This window comes from Phocoena phocoena, chromosome 8 (genome assembly GCF_963924675.1).
Source record: "Phocoena phocoena chromosome 8, mPhoPho1.1, whole genome shotgun sequence".
In the NCBI taxonomy this organism is placed as follows: domain Eukaryota; kingdom Metazoa; phylum Chordata; class Mammalia; order Artiodactyla; family Phocoenidae; genus Phocoena; species Phocoena phocoena.
In genome coordinates this window covers 104146820-104162899 of record NC_089226.1, presented here as the reverse complement: position 1 = coordinate 104162899, position 16080 = coordinate 104146820, and the positions used below count along the sequence as shown (strand labels likewise).

At 49.3% G+C, this 16080-nt stretch overlaps 2 protein-coding genes across 2 annotated transcripts in view; one reads left to right on the top strand and one right to left on the bottom strand.

Moving 5' to 3' along the window:
• TOP6BL (TOP6B like initiator of meiotic double strand breaks) overlaps positions 1–10016 on the bottom strand; it is a 106425-nt gene extending 96409 nt beyond the window's left edge. The window contains exon 1 of the mRNA XM_065882723.1: positions 9797–10016. The gene's annotated coding sequence lies outside the window, so the exon portion shown is untranslated. The remainder of the gene's footprint in view (positions 1–9796) is intronic.
• Positions 10017–15273: 5257 nt separating this feature from the next.
• Positions 15274–16080, top strand: part of SPTBN2 (spectrin beta, non-erythrocytic 2) — a 31285-nt gene continuing 30478 nt past the window's right edge. Inside the window, exon 1 of the mRNA XM_065882934.1 lies at positions 15274–15430. Coding sequence (XP_065739006.1) covers positions 15274–15430 — 157 coding nt within the window. The remainder of the gene's footprint in view (positions 15431–16080) is intronic.

Genomic DNA, 16080 nt, shown 5'->3' with positions numbered 1-16080 from the left:
ATAGCTAACATTTGAGCCCTTATCTGGCACCAGGTGTCACGCACCTGACATGCATTATTTAATTTCTCACCACAACTTCCCTTAGAATGATCCTCTATTTCCAGGGGAATCTGAGGCTTAGAGAAGTTAAATAACTTGTCCAAGATCACACAGTTAGAAAGTGATGGCCCAGGGCTTCCCTGGTGGCGCAGTGGTTGAGAGTCCGCCTACCAATGCAGGGGACACGGGTTTGTGCCCCAGTCCGGGAAGATCCCACATGCCGCGGAGCGGCTGGGCCGGTGAGCTATGGCCGCTGAGCCTGCGCGTCCAGAGCCTGTGCTCCGCAACAGGAGAGGCCACAACAGTGAGAGGCCCACGTACTGCCAAAAAAAAAACCCAAAAAAAAGAAAGTGATGGCCCAGAATTTCAACAAGGTCACAAGACTCTAGAACCTTGTGTCTTTGCCACCGGGAAGTTTCAAATGCCAATAATAGTTGAAATGACTAACTCCTAGCTATGTGCCACAGCACAAGTAAATCAGGCTACGATACAGAAAACTGACCTGAGATTTCTATAGCTTCAAAGATGGACACAGAATCTACTCTTTTTGGGTTCTGGCACTGTAAGTTTCCCAGCACAACTCACATTTTCCAGTGCAATTTGATCAAGGAACCCCAAAGACATCCCTTCAGTTATTAGCACTAAGCAGATACTGCCCAATTCTATTTCAGATATATGGGTATCATCAGACACTTTTTCATGGGAGTCTGTGTACTCCCAGGGCTTTGTGGCATAAGCTTCTTAGAAGAAAAAAGTAGTTCATTATTGACAGGTAAAATCAAAAGTATTGAGAATCATGGTTGAGCCCAGCCTGTTCCTAGGTGAGTTGGAATCATTCAAATGTGTGGGGGTTTTTTTTGTTTTTTTGTTTTGCGGTACGCGGGCCTCTCACTGTTGTGGCCTCTCCCGTTGCGGAGCACAGGCTCTGGACGCGCAGGCTCAGTGGCCATGGCTCACGGGCCCAGCCGCTCCGCGGCATGTGGGATCTTCCCAGACTGGGGCACGAACCCATGTCCCCTGCATCGGCAGGAGGACTCTCAACCACTGCGCCACCAGGGAAGACCTCAGATGGGTTTTTAGGTCCAGTTTTTAATGGTGCTTAGGTTTTCAAGTTAAAAATAGTTTGGGAGGGATGGTCCATAAATAAGTACTGTTTTAAATCCACACTGGACAAAGATAAATGGTTGTAATACTTCTATGTTCTCAAATCAGTTCCAGTTTCTCCAATTTAGTCAACAACAGCATGCACTCACAACATTGCTCAGCTCAGAACGCATCCTGTGAGGCTCCTAGAACCCCAGGCTTTTCCACACTATAGAAGGGCGCTCCGGGTAGGGCTCTTCCGTCCTCCACACCCCTCCTCCGCAGACCACCGTCAGAACTCCCTATTTGACTTGAGACTTTATCTTGGCTTATCCTCAGACTTTTGCTTTCAAATACATGATCATTCTTTGCAAATCATGTCTGAATTGGTGTTACACAGGCCTCCTGGTCCACAGTCATCTTGGGAAATCAGGTCAGTCCTTGTAAGCCCTGGAGCTCCCCTCGCAAGCCCACCTTTCTCACCTTTACTTGTACAGCACGCTTGTTTACAACCTCAGGTCATAGACTTAGGTGAGGAAATAAGTAATTTTCTTTCTTTCTCGACCTAGCTCTTCAGCCTCCATTTCTACTAATGGCAGAAAAATAGTAAACCATGCCGATTCCAGACAACTCAATCATCTCAAGTTTTAAAGTCAGTCTCTTAGGATTCTCCTCCCAATCCCCTTCTCACAATGTTCTACTTTGTGGTTTATGTATTATTCCGATGCCAGGGAACAGGCTTTACAGTCAAGTGCTCTCTTGCCTAACTGATAAACTCTAGCCTTCACTTGGTCTTGGCCCATGGGCACCGCACCTGATGCAGAGATGATGTTCTCTGGTGAGTGGAAGCTGTGGTCTTGGTATAGACAAAGAGCAGTGATTGCTTCGTGGGGAGCTCAGTGGTGGCTCCCACTTCAGCTCTTCCTGGTATATCTGAGCCTCTATCGGGTCCCTGGCTTGGGCCACGTACCCCCTCAGCCTCTACTGTGGGGTGCTCACCTCCTACCCCGCAGCAGTCCCTGCAGGCACCCAGTTCTCAGCTCACTCTCACTCTCCTCTCAGGGGCTGGGCACCAAGGAATTTTTCCGATTTCCTCCAAAGGTCGACAAGCCAAGACTTGGGCTTAGGGGGTGAGAAGCCTGGGGGTGGTGAGGAGATGGAATACATCTCAGACCTACTTTGCCTACACAGGTGACGGTGCTACTTCTATTCTGTGGCAGTTGCCCTTGTGGACACAGGGTACTTTGAAAGGCTGTGTCTCCTCAGAGTTCCAGGAATGAAGTGGAGCATGAACCCCCTCTGTCTACTCTTGTTTGGTGGGGGGGAACAGAAAACAAAACCCCACTGTTGCGCCTAGTTGTTCTTGTACAACAAGAACAACTCTCTTGTTCTCCTTTCCCAATCTTTTTCAGTTTTGCTCCAAGCTCAAAAAGGATTATATTTTCTGTGTGAAGGGAAAACTCACATGTTCTTTCCAATTCGACAGTTGATGGCATAAACTGAACTTTAGGTTCATCAGGTTCTGGCTCTTGAGATGTCTCTTGGATTTAAAAAAAAAAAAAAATCCCTCTCAAGAACCTGGCTCTTACAATTAAAAAGACTGAAGCTTTCAAGAACATCTTCTCTGCAATAGATTTTAAAAGGTCTAGTTAAGAGTTCAAAAACCAAGACTTTGATCTTCTGTATCATTTCTATGCAGAGGGCAGTACATCTAGAAAGCGCTTGCCGCTGCTTAAGTGATGGGGGGATAGATTAGGGGTAAAAGAAATGGAAAACACATTGTTTGGTATGAAAACATCCAGTTGCTTCTGTTTACAACAAGGAATCACCTTCTCCCCCAAGGTCTTTTCCGTTATTCACTGATTTGTTGCACAGGTATCTACATGTCTGCTCTGCAGAGGATACAACTGTGAAAGGGATATTCTCTCTTCCCTCATGGAGCTCATCCTCTAAGAGGAAACATGACCAATGGGCAGTAACGGTCCAGTATGGAGTGGTACCAGAAGGCCCCTGCCCCAGACTTGGAGCCCAGGGAAGGCTTTGTGTGAAGGAAGCGACAGCAAGAACTTTAGACTTTATCCCAAAGGTGTTGGGGAGCTACTGAAGGGTTTTCAGCAAAGAAGTGATCTGTCAGATTGTTGTGTTAAAAAGAGCACTCAAAAAAAAAAAAAAAAAAAAGAGCACTCAAGCTGCAGAGTGGTAGATAAAATGACCCAGGAACAATGCATAGAAGGAGAAAAGGGCCTAGAACAAAACACCATCACCAACAATAACAACAAAATTACTTGACAAGCAGAAAAGGAATTCACAAAAGAAACAAAGGAGGGACCACAGGGGCTGAAGGAAAACCAGGAGAGTGTGGCAACCCTAAACCAAAGGAAGAACATTTCAAGAAGCAGGCACAATTAGAGTCCATTGCTGCCAAGAGAAATGGTAAGATAGTAACTGGAAGTTGACACTGGTATTTAGCAATAGGATTATTGACGACCTGGATGAAAGCAACTTTAGAGGACTAGAAGTTATATTGCATTGGATTAAATCAATTGCATCAAAGCCTATCTATCGCCTTCGCTTACCGTCTGTCTCTACACTGATATCTTCCAAATGCATATCTTAGTCCAGACCTCCTCTTTTTTTTTTTCTTTGGCCACGCCAGCAACATGCGGGATCTTAGTTCCCCAACCAGGGATCAAACCCGTGCCTGCTGCAGTGGAAGCTCAGAGCCTTAACCACTGGACTGCAAGGAAATTCCCTAGACCTCCTCTTTGAGCTCCACACCCAGATACAACGGATGACTCAATATCTCCAAGACCAACACTCTCTCCACCCAAACCTCATCTTGGCAAATGGTACCTCCCTTCCTCCAGTGGCACAGTCCATCCATGAAAAACCCTTTTTCCTCACGACCACCCCTATATCTAACCCATCACCACATCTTGTCAATCCTTTCTACCTATGTGTTCCTCCATCTCCACTGCCAGCATCCAAGTTCAAGCTACCATCTTCTCTCTCACCTGAACCACGGTGGTAGCCTTCTAACTGGTTTCTCACGTCAAATTACATACCCCTCTATCCTGTTCCCCACACAGCAGCTGGAGTAATCTTTTAAAACTACAAAGTTGATCACTTCACTTCCTTGTTTCAAATCATTCAATAGCTGCCAGGACTCTAAAGGTAGAAACTAAATTCTTTAAATGGCCTAGTAAGCCCTGCAGGATCTAGCTCTTGCCTGTCTTCCTAGCCAGAATGCACCACACAATTCCTCTGTCTTCCCGCTCACTGTCCCTCTCTCTGTTTCTCACACCATGCCTCCTGCAGTATCACACACTCAGTGTCCCTGTAGCCAAGAACATGGTTCAAATGTCAGACTGTCTGAGGTAAAATCCTAGTTCTACCCCTTCCAGGTTCAGTGACCTTGGGCATGTCACTTAATGTCTCAATGCCTCCGTTTCCTCTTCTGTAGACTGGAGTTAAAACCTCTTAAGAGTTGTTACAAGAAGGAAATGAAATGTTCTGTGTAAAGTATAGAAACAGGGAATTCCCCAGCAGTCCAGTGGTTAGGACTCAGTGCTTTCCCTGCTGAGGCCTGGGTCCCATCCCTGGTCAAGGAACAAAAATCCCGCAAGCAAGCCGTGAGGCACAGCCAAATAAATAAATACATACATAAATAAAGTATAAAAATATAGTCTCCAATTAATGTTAGCAACTGCTAATATTATTCCCCGTTCCCTGCCTGGTTAATGCTTCTCATATTTCAGATCTCAGCTCAAATTATCTGCGGGACGCCTCCCTCGTGCTCCCACCTGCCCACCACACCGCAAACTCCCTAACCAGGTTATGACTCTGTTGAATTCTCACATAGCATCCTGAACTTTTCATTCATTCTACAGTACTTTGTGATTATATACCCGAGGGATTATTTTATTAATATCCATCAGCGCTACCAGCCTGTAAGCTCCAAGAGGACAGAGACAGTGTCCATTTTACTCATTATTAGATCCCCAGATCCCAGCACAGTGTCTGGCATATAAAGCAGGTAGGTTTTGGATGAATGTTTGATGGAAAAGGAGGCAAAGAAGCGGAGCCAATGAGTTCAAATGACTCTAGAAGACTATCATCATAAAGATTAAGGGCAAGACATGGAGAAGGATCCGGTTTTCTCACTACATTCTTAAGCTGGCAGACACTTGAGCATGTTTAAATGCTGATGGGAAGGAGCCAGAGGAGAGGGAACTCACCAGAAGGGATGAGAGCCATGGGGCTGTGCGAGGGGATGGGACTTAGGGCAGGAGCAGGAAGAATCAGTCTCAGACAGAAGGAGGGACACCTCTTCCATGGTATAGGAACGAAAGCTGAGAATTCAGCTGTGCCTGTAGGTTTGGTGGCAGGAAGTCCTACCAAGACCTTTCCATGAATCTTGGCAATGTAAGCAGCAAACCTGGATTTATCCAAGAAGCTCAGCATATTTGGTGGACATCACTCCATTCACTTTTGCCACTCATGTAAAAAGAAAGCAGATATTTTCTTCATCATTGACTGTACTGACGCACTACAGAGCAAAATAACAAGTTTCCAAAGCAACTCAGTTACAGAGCTGAGACAAGCGATCTCAGTGTTCTCTTTATTGAACATGCTTCCTCCCCAAACTGGGAAACAGTATGGTAAAATGATAATATGGTAAAATAATAGCTGGCACTAGTTGAGTGCTTACCACGTATGGGGCACTGTTCTGGTAATTTATCTGCAATAACTCATTTGATCCCCACATTACGATGTGGAAGCTGAATTCCAGGGAGGTTAAGTAACTTGCCCAAGGTTAACAGGTGGAGGTGGCAAAACTAGGTTTTAAACCCAGGACACCAGGACTTCCCTGGTGGTCCAGTGGTAAAGAATCCGCCTTCCAAAGCAGGGAACACGGGTTTGATCCCTGGTCGGGGAAGTAAGATCCCACATGCTACGGGGCCACTAATGCCGGGCGCCACGACTACTGAACCTAGTCGCCTCAACGAGAAAGCCCATGTGCAGCAAACCACAAAGCTCGCGTGCCAGAACTAGAGAGAGAACCCGCACGCTACAACTAGAGAGAAGCCTGCGCGCCACAACAAAAGATCCCTCATGCCTCAGTGAGGATCCCGAGTGACACAACTAAGACCCAATGCAGCCATAAAAAAAATTTTTTTAATAAATAAATAAATAAACCCAGGAGTCTGACTCCAAAATTGATACTTTAAAATTTCCTTTTATTTTATTGAAGTATAGTTGATTTTCAACGTTGTGTTAATTTCTGCTGTACAGCAAAGTGATTGTTGTACATATATATATTCCTTCTCATATTCCTTTTCATTATGGTTTATTACAGGATACTGAATACAGTTCCTTATGCTCTACAGTAGTAACTTGTTGTTTATCCATTCTATATATAATGTTTTGCATCTGCTAATCCTAAACTCCCAATCCATGCCTCCCCAAAATTGACGCTTTTAACCACTCTTCTATACTCCCTCTCTAGCAGAGGGGAAAGAACATATGAGGACTCAGAAGACCTGGTGTCTCTATTACGAACTAACTCTATGTGCTTGGGCATTTGCTTAGGTGTCTGAGCCTCAGCTCATCAATAAAATGAGAATGAGAACGTTTACTTTATGAGGCTTTTAAAAGGGTTACGTGATGTTGAAAAGGGGAAATCACTATATACAAGATATTATTGTCATGTTTATCATAAGATCTAACATCCTTGTCTTCTAGTTGGGTCACAATCTAATAGGCTATCATGGAGACCCTCGGTTCCCATAACCAGTACAGCAGCAGCAGGTTGGCTGATTCTCATCCCATCAGCTTTAACATCCCTGACCAAGTCTCCCTGATGACCAAAAGCACACCTCGGTGCTCCCTTCCTCCTGAATGCACTCACTACTACCTTTGGGAACAGCTGCAGCTTATGCCCTCACTTCTTTGATTTTGTTGCCTGAGGAGTGACTGTTAAAAAATAAGTAGACTGAATTAACAGCTAACAGTGAAGTGCACTCCGGAAGGCCAAGTTCCAGTTCGTTGGTAGAATCCTGGTTCCAGTTTAATGGTGGAATCTGACTATCAGAGCTGGGAGAGAACTTCAAGTTCTTCTTTTAGTGCAACTAACACAACAACCCCTCTCCCAACCCATTTTATAGACTAGGAGAACTGAGGCCAGGTAGGTGAGATGACACAACTAGTTTGGATTGGTAGCAGGCTTTTTTTTTTTTTTTTTTACCTTGAAAATGTTTTCAAGCGGGTTTAACACAAACGATTTCACCTTACCAAAATCATATCTGGAAAGTACTTCAAATACTTACATATTTGTTTCATTATGTATACCTTTTCAGAAAGGAGCCAAATCCTAAAATGCCATTACTCATAAATAAACAAAACCTTAAACCAATAATTCAGGCAAAGCCCATTCTTCACATTGCCCTTACTTGGCCATTTCAAGCATTTCTCAGGTAGAAACAGGCCCACATCTTCAGGGGCAGTAAAATCTAATGGTTCAATTCAGACTGCTCTGTACGAAGCTCAGTCTATTATTACTAGTTCATCTCTTAGCTTAGTCTCCAGGTCTGAAAGAACTGTACCTATCTCTTAGAGCTGGAGTTGGGGAGGGGGGTCACATGAAATAACACACTTTTAGCACCTACCTGGCACTCTATAACTTTATGATTTGGGCATAATTCTTTCCTCTCTCAAGGAGACAGCAATTCACTATTCGATGACCTTAGACCACTAGACATTAGACCACTCCGATGCTACTAAACCAAGGAGAAACCCAGCTGTGACAGGCTGAGCTATGTCCGTCCCCACCCCCATTCCCTTTTAAGACAGTGAGTAGGCCGGAATTCTGGTTGATAAATGAGAGGAGCTGAGAAGGAGCTGAGAGAAGCTGCAGTGATGACTGTTCTGAGAATCTGATCTGCGAGGAGACGAATCTCCACTCGTACCATGGAGATGCTTTGGGAAAGACAGCCGGCCTACCTGACCGAAGGAGGACCAGAGAGAGAAGGGCTGGATGAAAGAAATGCTTAAAGGGAGATGGATTGACTGGAGGTGCCCAAAGAGGAAAAACTGAAACGGGAAACAGAGGCTGAATATTGGGAAATCTTCTGGACGGTGAGTGCCATTAAAGGAGGCATTGCGTGTCCCGGGGATACAGATTTGGGGCGAAAAGCGTAGTAGGGACAAAGGTGGGCTACTCAAACTGCGGAGACAGAGCCCCCAAGCTGTGGGGGGGGTACCCGAACGGCCCGAGGGTGACCAGGGCCGGCGAGGACCGGAAGGCGGGGCTCTGGGGGCACTCACAGTGTAGGCGGGGGTGGGTTGCGGGGGAGGTCGGGAGCCGGCAGAGGAGCCGACGCTGCGTTAGCCTCGGGGAAGGTCAGCGACCCCGGGCCGGGGAGCTGAGCGGAGACCCAAGAGGGGCCGCGGTTGCCATGGCGCCGGGCGGGGAGGGGGTGACTCGGGCCCCGCCCCGAGTCCCGCGGGGCTGCCGGCTCCAGATGGTCCCGAGCCTCCCGCGGGAGCCGGCGGCCTGCGGCAGGGGGAGGCTATTGTCCTCCTTCCGCGGCGCCGCAGTCCCGCCGCTCGCGCCCGCGCCCCGCCACCGCCGGCCCCGCGCGCTCCCCGCGCCGCTCGCGCCCCGTGACAGCGCCCGCCTGCAGCCTGCCGTGCGCCCCGCCGCCGCCCGCAACCGCCCCTCGCGGCTGGGCTGCGGGCGCGGCAACGACCGGTGCGCCCCCGCCCGCCGCGCTCCCGGCTGTCCGGCCGGCGCTCCGCACCGAGGTAGGTGCCGGTGCCCGGGCCCGCTTTGTCCCGGCCGGCGGGGCTGTGCGCTTTGTGCGGCCGCGTGCGGTCGGCGGGGTCGGGGTCGGGGTCGGGGTCGGGGTCGGGGCCGGCCAGGGGAGCAAGGGTGGGAAGATGCGGCTCCTGGCGCTCGCTCCCGCTGGGTCCCGGGGACAGGATGGAGAGTCAAGTGCCAGCCACCCAGGTACCCGTGTGCGAGCAGCGGGGATCGAGGCTTGCGGGACGCGGGCCTTTCCGGAGACCAGAGAAGAGTCTGGAAGAGTTGGGGCTGACAAACGCGTTAAGAGATCGGGTCGCTGGGCTCTGAGCGTGTCTGACAGCGCCAGCTGTTCGCATCGCGGAGGCGGGCCGGCCGGCGCGGGTCCAAGTGCTGCGGACACGCTCGGCTGTCTCTGCCCCGCTGCTGTGAGCGCCCGACTCCCTCTCGGGAGCTGGCTGGGGGCTCCCTCTGGAGCCGGTGGGCTTCTCCTCGCCTCTTTGGTAGCTAGCTAGCTGCATGCTCTCCTTTTATGCTCCCTCACAGTGTGTGTGATATGCTCCCTCACAGTGTGTGTGAGAGAGGGACACGGTTGGCTGTGGTGACCGGAACACCGGCAGAGGAAAAAGGGAGAATGAAGCCCCTGCGGGTGGCGGGGAAGAGGCAGCGTAAGGTGTCCCTGTGGCCGAGATATGCAGAGGGCTTGGAGTCCGTGGGCACAGAACTAGCGGGCAAGGCCTCCTCCTGAGCGGTTCCAACTCCAGCACCACAATCGGCATTTACCACCCACTGTGGCTCAGAACGACTTTACCCCTTTAACCTCGTGGCATTGCATGCTTGTCTGATCTGCAGGCTTGCCCCTGTCCTAACCTGCTACATGCTGTCTCCGTGGGTTGTTTCTCAGCTGCCCTCCTCCCCTCCGAGAGCAGCCACAATTCCGGCGCTGGAGAGCTGGTCGGTTCAGGCACCGGCACGGTGTCTACAAACCTGTTTCCCTTGAAGGTGAAGGGGGCAGAGTGAATTCCAAATGTGTGACTTAGCTTGAGGTGCTGGGCAACCTCTTGGCATATTCAGAAGAGCAAGGGATTAGGGAGAAAAAAGCTAATAGGGATAGCTTTTAGATTTGTCCCTTAGGGAAACTGATGTAACCCATCGGTTACAGACTTGGGGGAGGGGCGTAGCAAGGGAGTGGAAATTAATCTGAATAATTCTGCCCTGAGTGGAGGATTCTAAAGGAGATGATCAAACAAAATTACAGTCCAACTCTTCAGCCCAGTTCCTAAATTCCTTGGAGGAGAGTTCCTGGTGCTTTATCAGGAACACAGCCTTGAGGGAAATGGTTGGGGTTTTGTCTCTCGGTTCTCTGGTTGCCCTGCGTGCATTTCCTTCTGCTGTCCTAGGAGCCCCGAGTTTGTTTGTGATTTCTTTTTCCTTTTACCTCTCTGCTGGTCCACTCATACTTTGAGTCAAATAAGATTTTTACTTTGCCAAAGTCCCCATTCCTTCTCATCTGTTATTCATCCCGCTGTCATTTGTTCAACTCCACCTCCCAGCAGCATCTCCAGCCATATCGTCGTCCTTCCGCACATCTGCAATCTGCCTGTGTCCAGCCGTCAGCTCTATTTGTCTCATTAGATCTAGAGCCCACTCCATCTTCATTTTCCTCTCTCCTTGCCTGAGGCTTCTGGTTCTTTGTGGGTCTTGGGGTTTCTGAGGGGAAGTTGTATTTGAGTTTAGCATGGGAGAGAGCCTAAACAGACCCAGGGGCTAACCTCAGGTCACACTCACCCCTGAAACTTTGTGTCTTCTCTGTCCTCATAGCTTCTCTAACTAATTTAACTGCTTCTCATCTTTGGACAACAGTGGCCCTCAAGATGTGGTCTCCAGACCAGTAGCTTTAGTATCATCTGGGAACAGTTTAGAAATGCAAATTCCCAGGCCCAACGCCAGATCTCCTGAATCAGAAGCTCTGGGGAGCAGGGCCCAGTGGTCTGTGTTTTAATAGCCCTCCAGGTAATTACGATTCAGGCAAGGTTGAGAATCCCTGATCCTGAACTATAGAGCTCAACACTGACGGTACTCCAGATGAGAAGCAGAGGGTCTTCTCTGATGCCATTTTCATTCTTTCCTTGTGTTTTTTTCTCTAAATCTAAAAAAGACATGAATTTGATGGGAAAAAAAGTATGGCCCATTCATTCAATGTCTCTTTTTTAAATGTTCTTTTTAAAAAAATTTTATTGGTTTACAATGTGTTAGTTTCTGCTGTACAGCAAAGTGAATCAGTTATACATATACATATCTCCACTCTTTTTTAGGTTCCTTTCCCGTATAGGTCATTACAGAGTACTGAGCACAGTTCCCTGTGCTATCCAATAGGTCTTTATTAGTTCATTCAATATCTCTTTATTCAATATCTATTGGGAAAACACCAACATGAGTAAGATGCAGCCCTTGTCCTCAATGGGTTAAAAGTGGAGCAGGCAGAGAGACACATAAACAACTAACTGTAATACAATGTGATAAGTGTAATAATAGCTGCACTCTGAAGTGCTGTGGGAGCACAGAGGAGGGAATGATCAACTGTCTCTGAGGGAGGGAAAGAATTAATCAGGAGGAGGATGTGTCGAGAGAAGGAATTAGGGTACAAGACAGACTCTAGCCCGGGGGGATAGGATTTCTAGCTTTACAGGCCAGTGAAAGGGAGGAAAGGGGAAGGGGGGCAGCTGCCCTTGAGGACCAGCTCTAGGCTGAGCAGAGTCCGCATCCAGCAGCGCTTGGGCATATAATCTAGCAGGACCCCAAGCGTGCAGCTGGCGGGAGTTGGCTTTACCATAGCATGAACAATGTAAGCTACTTGGGCCTGGCCTCCAGGTCAGTGGCTAAGAATAAGACATTGGTGAAACTGTAATCTGGATTAGCTGCTGTACCGTTCTATTGCCAGAGTCCAGGAATCCATGGAGAAGAATCAGGTTGATGATTCCCCAGCATAGAGTTGATTTAGGCGGTCATGGGGCTGGGACACAGGCTGACTAAGGAAATGAGCATGGAGACCCAACTCATAAGCGAGGAATGGTAAATCAGAGAAGAGAAACCAGGATGGGATCTATGTAGAGAAACTCAACCAGAAAACTACAGGACTCTGGACATGGCAGCAGGGAACACAGAACACAGCATATTGTCCAAAAGGCCAGGGGTCTGCAGAGCCCAAATGCTTGAAAACCAAAACTCAGAGGCCCTCAGAACTACTGTGCTGAAGGACACCAGAAAGCATCACTCACTATGGGAATAAGCTCCTTGGAGTCCCAACATGGTGGCCCCATGGGGACCTGTGACCTAAGGCAAGGGTCCCCAACCCCTGGGCCGTGGACAGGTATGGGTCTGCGGCCAGTTAGGAACCCGGCCACACAGCAGGAGTGAGCAGTGGGTGAGTGAGTGAAGCTTCATCTGCCACTCCCCATCGCTCGCATTACTGCCTGAACCATCCTCCCCGCACCACCACCGTCCATGGAAAAATTGTCTTCCACGAAACCAGTCCCTGGGGCCAAAAAATTGGGGGACCACTGATCTAAGGACACCAGTGCCATCTTGGTTCCTTATCTATATGATGGGAGGCATCTTGGAAACTCAGGATGAAAAGCATGTATGTCTCAAATTGGATTTAGCCAGGGGACCATTTTATTTGGGAGAAGGGGAGGTTCCAGCTTCATATTTTCTCCCCCAGGTTATAGGAGAGGCTGTAACACGCAGACCTCCCTGAGAGGTCTGGATCCCATGCCTTGGTCCCAATAGGATCCGTCAGGAGGACAAAGTTGGATCACCAAAAAGAAGCCAAAGAGGTATATGTTTAGGTTTTGTACAGCTTCCAGAGGTCCTGGGGACACACAGCAATTTGGTGATGGGGTCTGACAGTCTGCTTCTTTAAGTTTCTGCTCTTTGTGGAGTACAAAGATATAAAACAAGGTTTGAAAACCTCAGAGGCCTTCAGGGGCCAAGCAGGTAACAAAAATGTGTGACAAGGCTGGGAAGGAGCCAACAGGGAATGGTGGGGCCTGTAGAGAAGTGGAAAGCACAAGCCTACCTAAAAGAATCCCAAATTAGTTCTTTTATAACAGCTCATTGGCCATACCCCTGGGGGCTGGCTTTAGTAGGTTTGTGACTCCTGATAAAAGGAAAAAGGGTCACAGAATAGAAGGCGGGACATTGTATGTAGGGTTTTTTTGTGGAGAGCTCTGTGCAGGGAGAGCGGGAGTGCTAGAGATGTGCATCCCAGAGCTAAGTATGAGCATGGCTGCTGTGGAAGAAGCCCTAATCTGAGGGGCCCAGAGAAATGGAATTCGAATTGGTCCCAGGGCTTAGGCTGCTCCCCTGTCCAGTGGCTGAGAGTATTCGGGGACTCTAGTTCAGGTCACACCTTGCCTACAGCACTCTTTGCTCAGAATGACTTGAGTCTGCCCTCGAATTTATTTTTATATAAATATTTACAGAGCAAATTCAAAGAATCTGCTGGGGATTAGGGGAAATGATGGATTTTAAAGGAGTCCTCAGCCTAGTAAAAACGAAGCTCTCTTTCCTATTACAAGGAATGAAAAGCCCAAATCTAGGAACCTGAGACCTTAACTCCCAGGGAAATGTTTGTGTGTGTTTTCTTTTGGGGAGAAAAGGGAGGGGTAGACAGTCCTGGCCTTCAAGTGGGGCGGGTTCTGCTTGATGAAACCACTTAATGACAGAAGCCAAGTTCTGCCCTGTACACCCATGGGAACACATCTCACATCTCGCTAACCACCCACAACTCACCACCCATTCTTTCTTCCTTCCCCCACACCACACAAGAGGTACCATACCTTCTTTCTAGAGCCAGAGACTGCCAAGGTCATAGCCCCAACCCTAGGAAGTGGTGCTAAGGATGAAGATGTCTTTGTATTTAAGAGGCACTAGGAAAATGAGAAATGAAGAATTTGGGGTTCAGTTACAGAGTCAGCCCCCTCCATTCTCTTGAATGGCTGCTGAATTACTCGAGAACTTTGGATAGTAGAGGTTTAAAAAAAAAAATCCCTAGAAGCTAATCTGAAACTCATTTGTTAGTTTGGAGAAGGACAGGGTTTGTTGGTGTAAAATAGAGTCGTGAGTTGTGCTGGCGAGCACACATGGTCCCAGTTTCCCCAGCCTGGGCCCTAGAAGGGAGCTCTGAAGGGCTCCAGGAAGTTCAAGAACATGTAAATGTTATGATTAAGAGCTTGTCCTCCAGAGTCAAAAAGAATCTCACTTCAAAACCCAGCTCTGCGCCTTCCAGCTGCCTCCCAGTGACCCTGAACCGTGATTTAACTTTCATGGAGCAACTTCGTCATCTATGAAATGGGGATGATAATGGACCCTTGCCCCACAGAGGGTTGCGATGAGGTGATGCATGTAAATGGCGAGGACACATATCACAGCTGACGTTCATTGAGCACCTATTAAGTATTCTCTGTCACAAGTAAAAGGAAAACAAGGGGAGATAACCATACTGTGTCCTCCTTTGAACTCCTGGGCTCTTGATCCATGCTTACTAGCAGTGCATCAGTCTTCCTGGTGTATCGTAGATGCATCTTGGCCTGAGAGCAGGATGTGGGTCTTTTCACATCAAATCGCTTATAGCAGCAGTCCCCAACCTTTTGGTTTCATGGGGGTGGGGGGGATGGTGGTAATGCCAGCGATGAGGAGCGATGGGGAGCTGCAGATGACGCTTCTCTCACTCACCCGCCACTCGCCTCCTGCTCTGCAGCCTGGTTCCTATCGGGCCATGGACCCATACTGGTCCGCGGCCCGGGGGTGTGGGGATGATCCCTGGTTTACAGGGTATAGGAGGCCATCTTGGGGGTGGGGGTGGGGGCGGGGGCACTCAGAACAGTTTGTGGAACCAGGAATGAAAGAACTCCGGTTTATACTCACTATTGCCCAAGGGGTCCCAGGCCTGCTTCCTGCATTGCCCTGGTGTCCACATTGCTGTCCTGAGCCATGCTGAGGGCCATCGCCACCTTCGGCCCCCTGCCCACTGTCCCTCTCTGGCCTGAGGTTCTGGAGACCTTCATCTCCACTATGTCGCTCTGAGACACTGCTGCCTTCCAGCCTCACTCCACGCGTGTCTGTTGTGTTCCTGTCTCTCTGCTTCTCCACCATGGCTTCCTCTCTCCCACTGGGGGATGATTTCCATTGGTGAAAACAACAACCACAACCTTTGGCCGTCAGGAGAGCAGAGCAGATCTAGGGCAGGAAGAGAGGAGGACATGGTGAGTGTTGGACTCAGTGGCTTTGAGAGGCGCCTCACCAGCCACATTCCCCCTTGCAGGAGCAGGAGGCCATCCACCACCATGAGCAGCACCCTGTCACCCACAGACTTTGACAGCTTGGAGATCCAGGGCCAGTACAGTGACATCAACAACCGCTGGGACCTGCCCGACTCGGACTGGGACAATGACAGCAGCTCGGCCCGCCTCTTTGAGAGGTCTCGAATTAAGGCCCTGGCAGGTGAGGTCAGGGGAGGGCCGGGGGAGATGCTGAGAATGGATGTGGGATGGGAAGCTTGTCATGAAGAGTCCTTCAACTTCATGGGAAGGCCGACTCTTTCTAAGCTGCTGCACTAGAGCGGGAAATCCAGATCACCCTACCAAGCCCCTGGTCCCCAACTCCAGCCTCAAGAACAAACTGCGCACAATCCATAACATGCCCAGCTTCCTTCCCCACAAGCAGGGAGAAGCCGTGCTGACCCTGGGACTCAGCTGTGTTCCCTTCCGCGCTCAGCTGACTTCCTGGCCTCTATCCCTGAGTCATGTTCCTTAATTCTTTTGCGCTTAGTCTTGCTATTCTGTTTCCACCCACCTCTCCCTTACCTTTCATCCTCTTGTCTCTTCCTTGATTTCCACTGTCATCTCTCACACCTGTTCCCCCTCCTAGTCCAGTAGCCTCTCCGCTCCCTCCCCACCTGTTCCTTCCACCTGCCGCCTGTTCCTCCCTCTGTTTCATCTCCTGGTTCCCTGAAGCAGGTTCCCTCTGCCTGCCTCTGGTTTCCGCAGCCGCCCATTCTCCCCGCCTGCCTCAGCCCCTGCCCTCCCCTATGGCTTCGGTTCTCTCCTTCAGCCCCTGCGAACACAAGCAAACCCGTTCGACGGGCCTCCCTG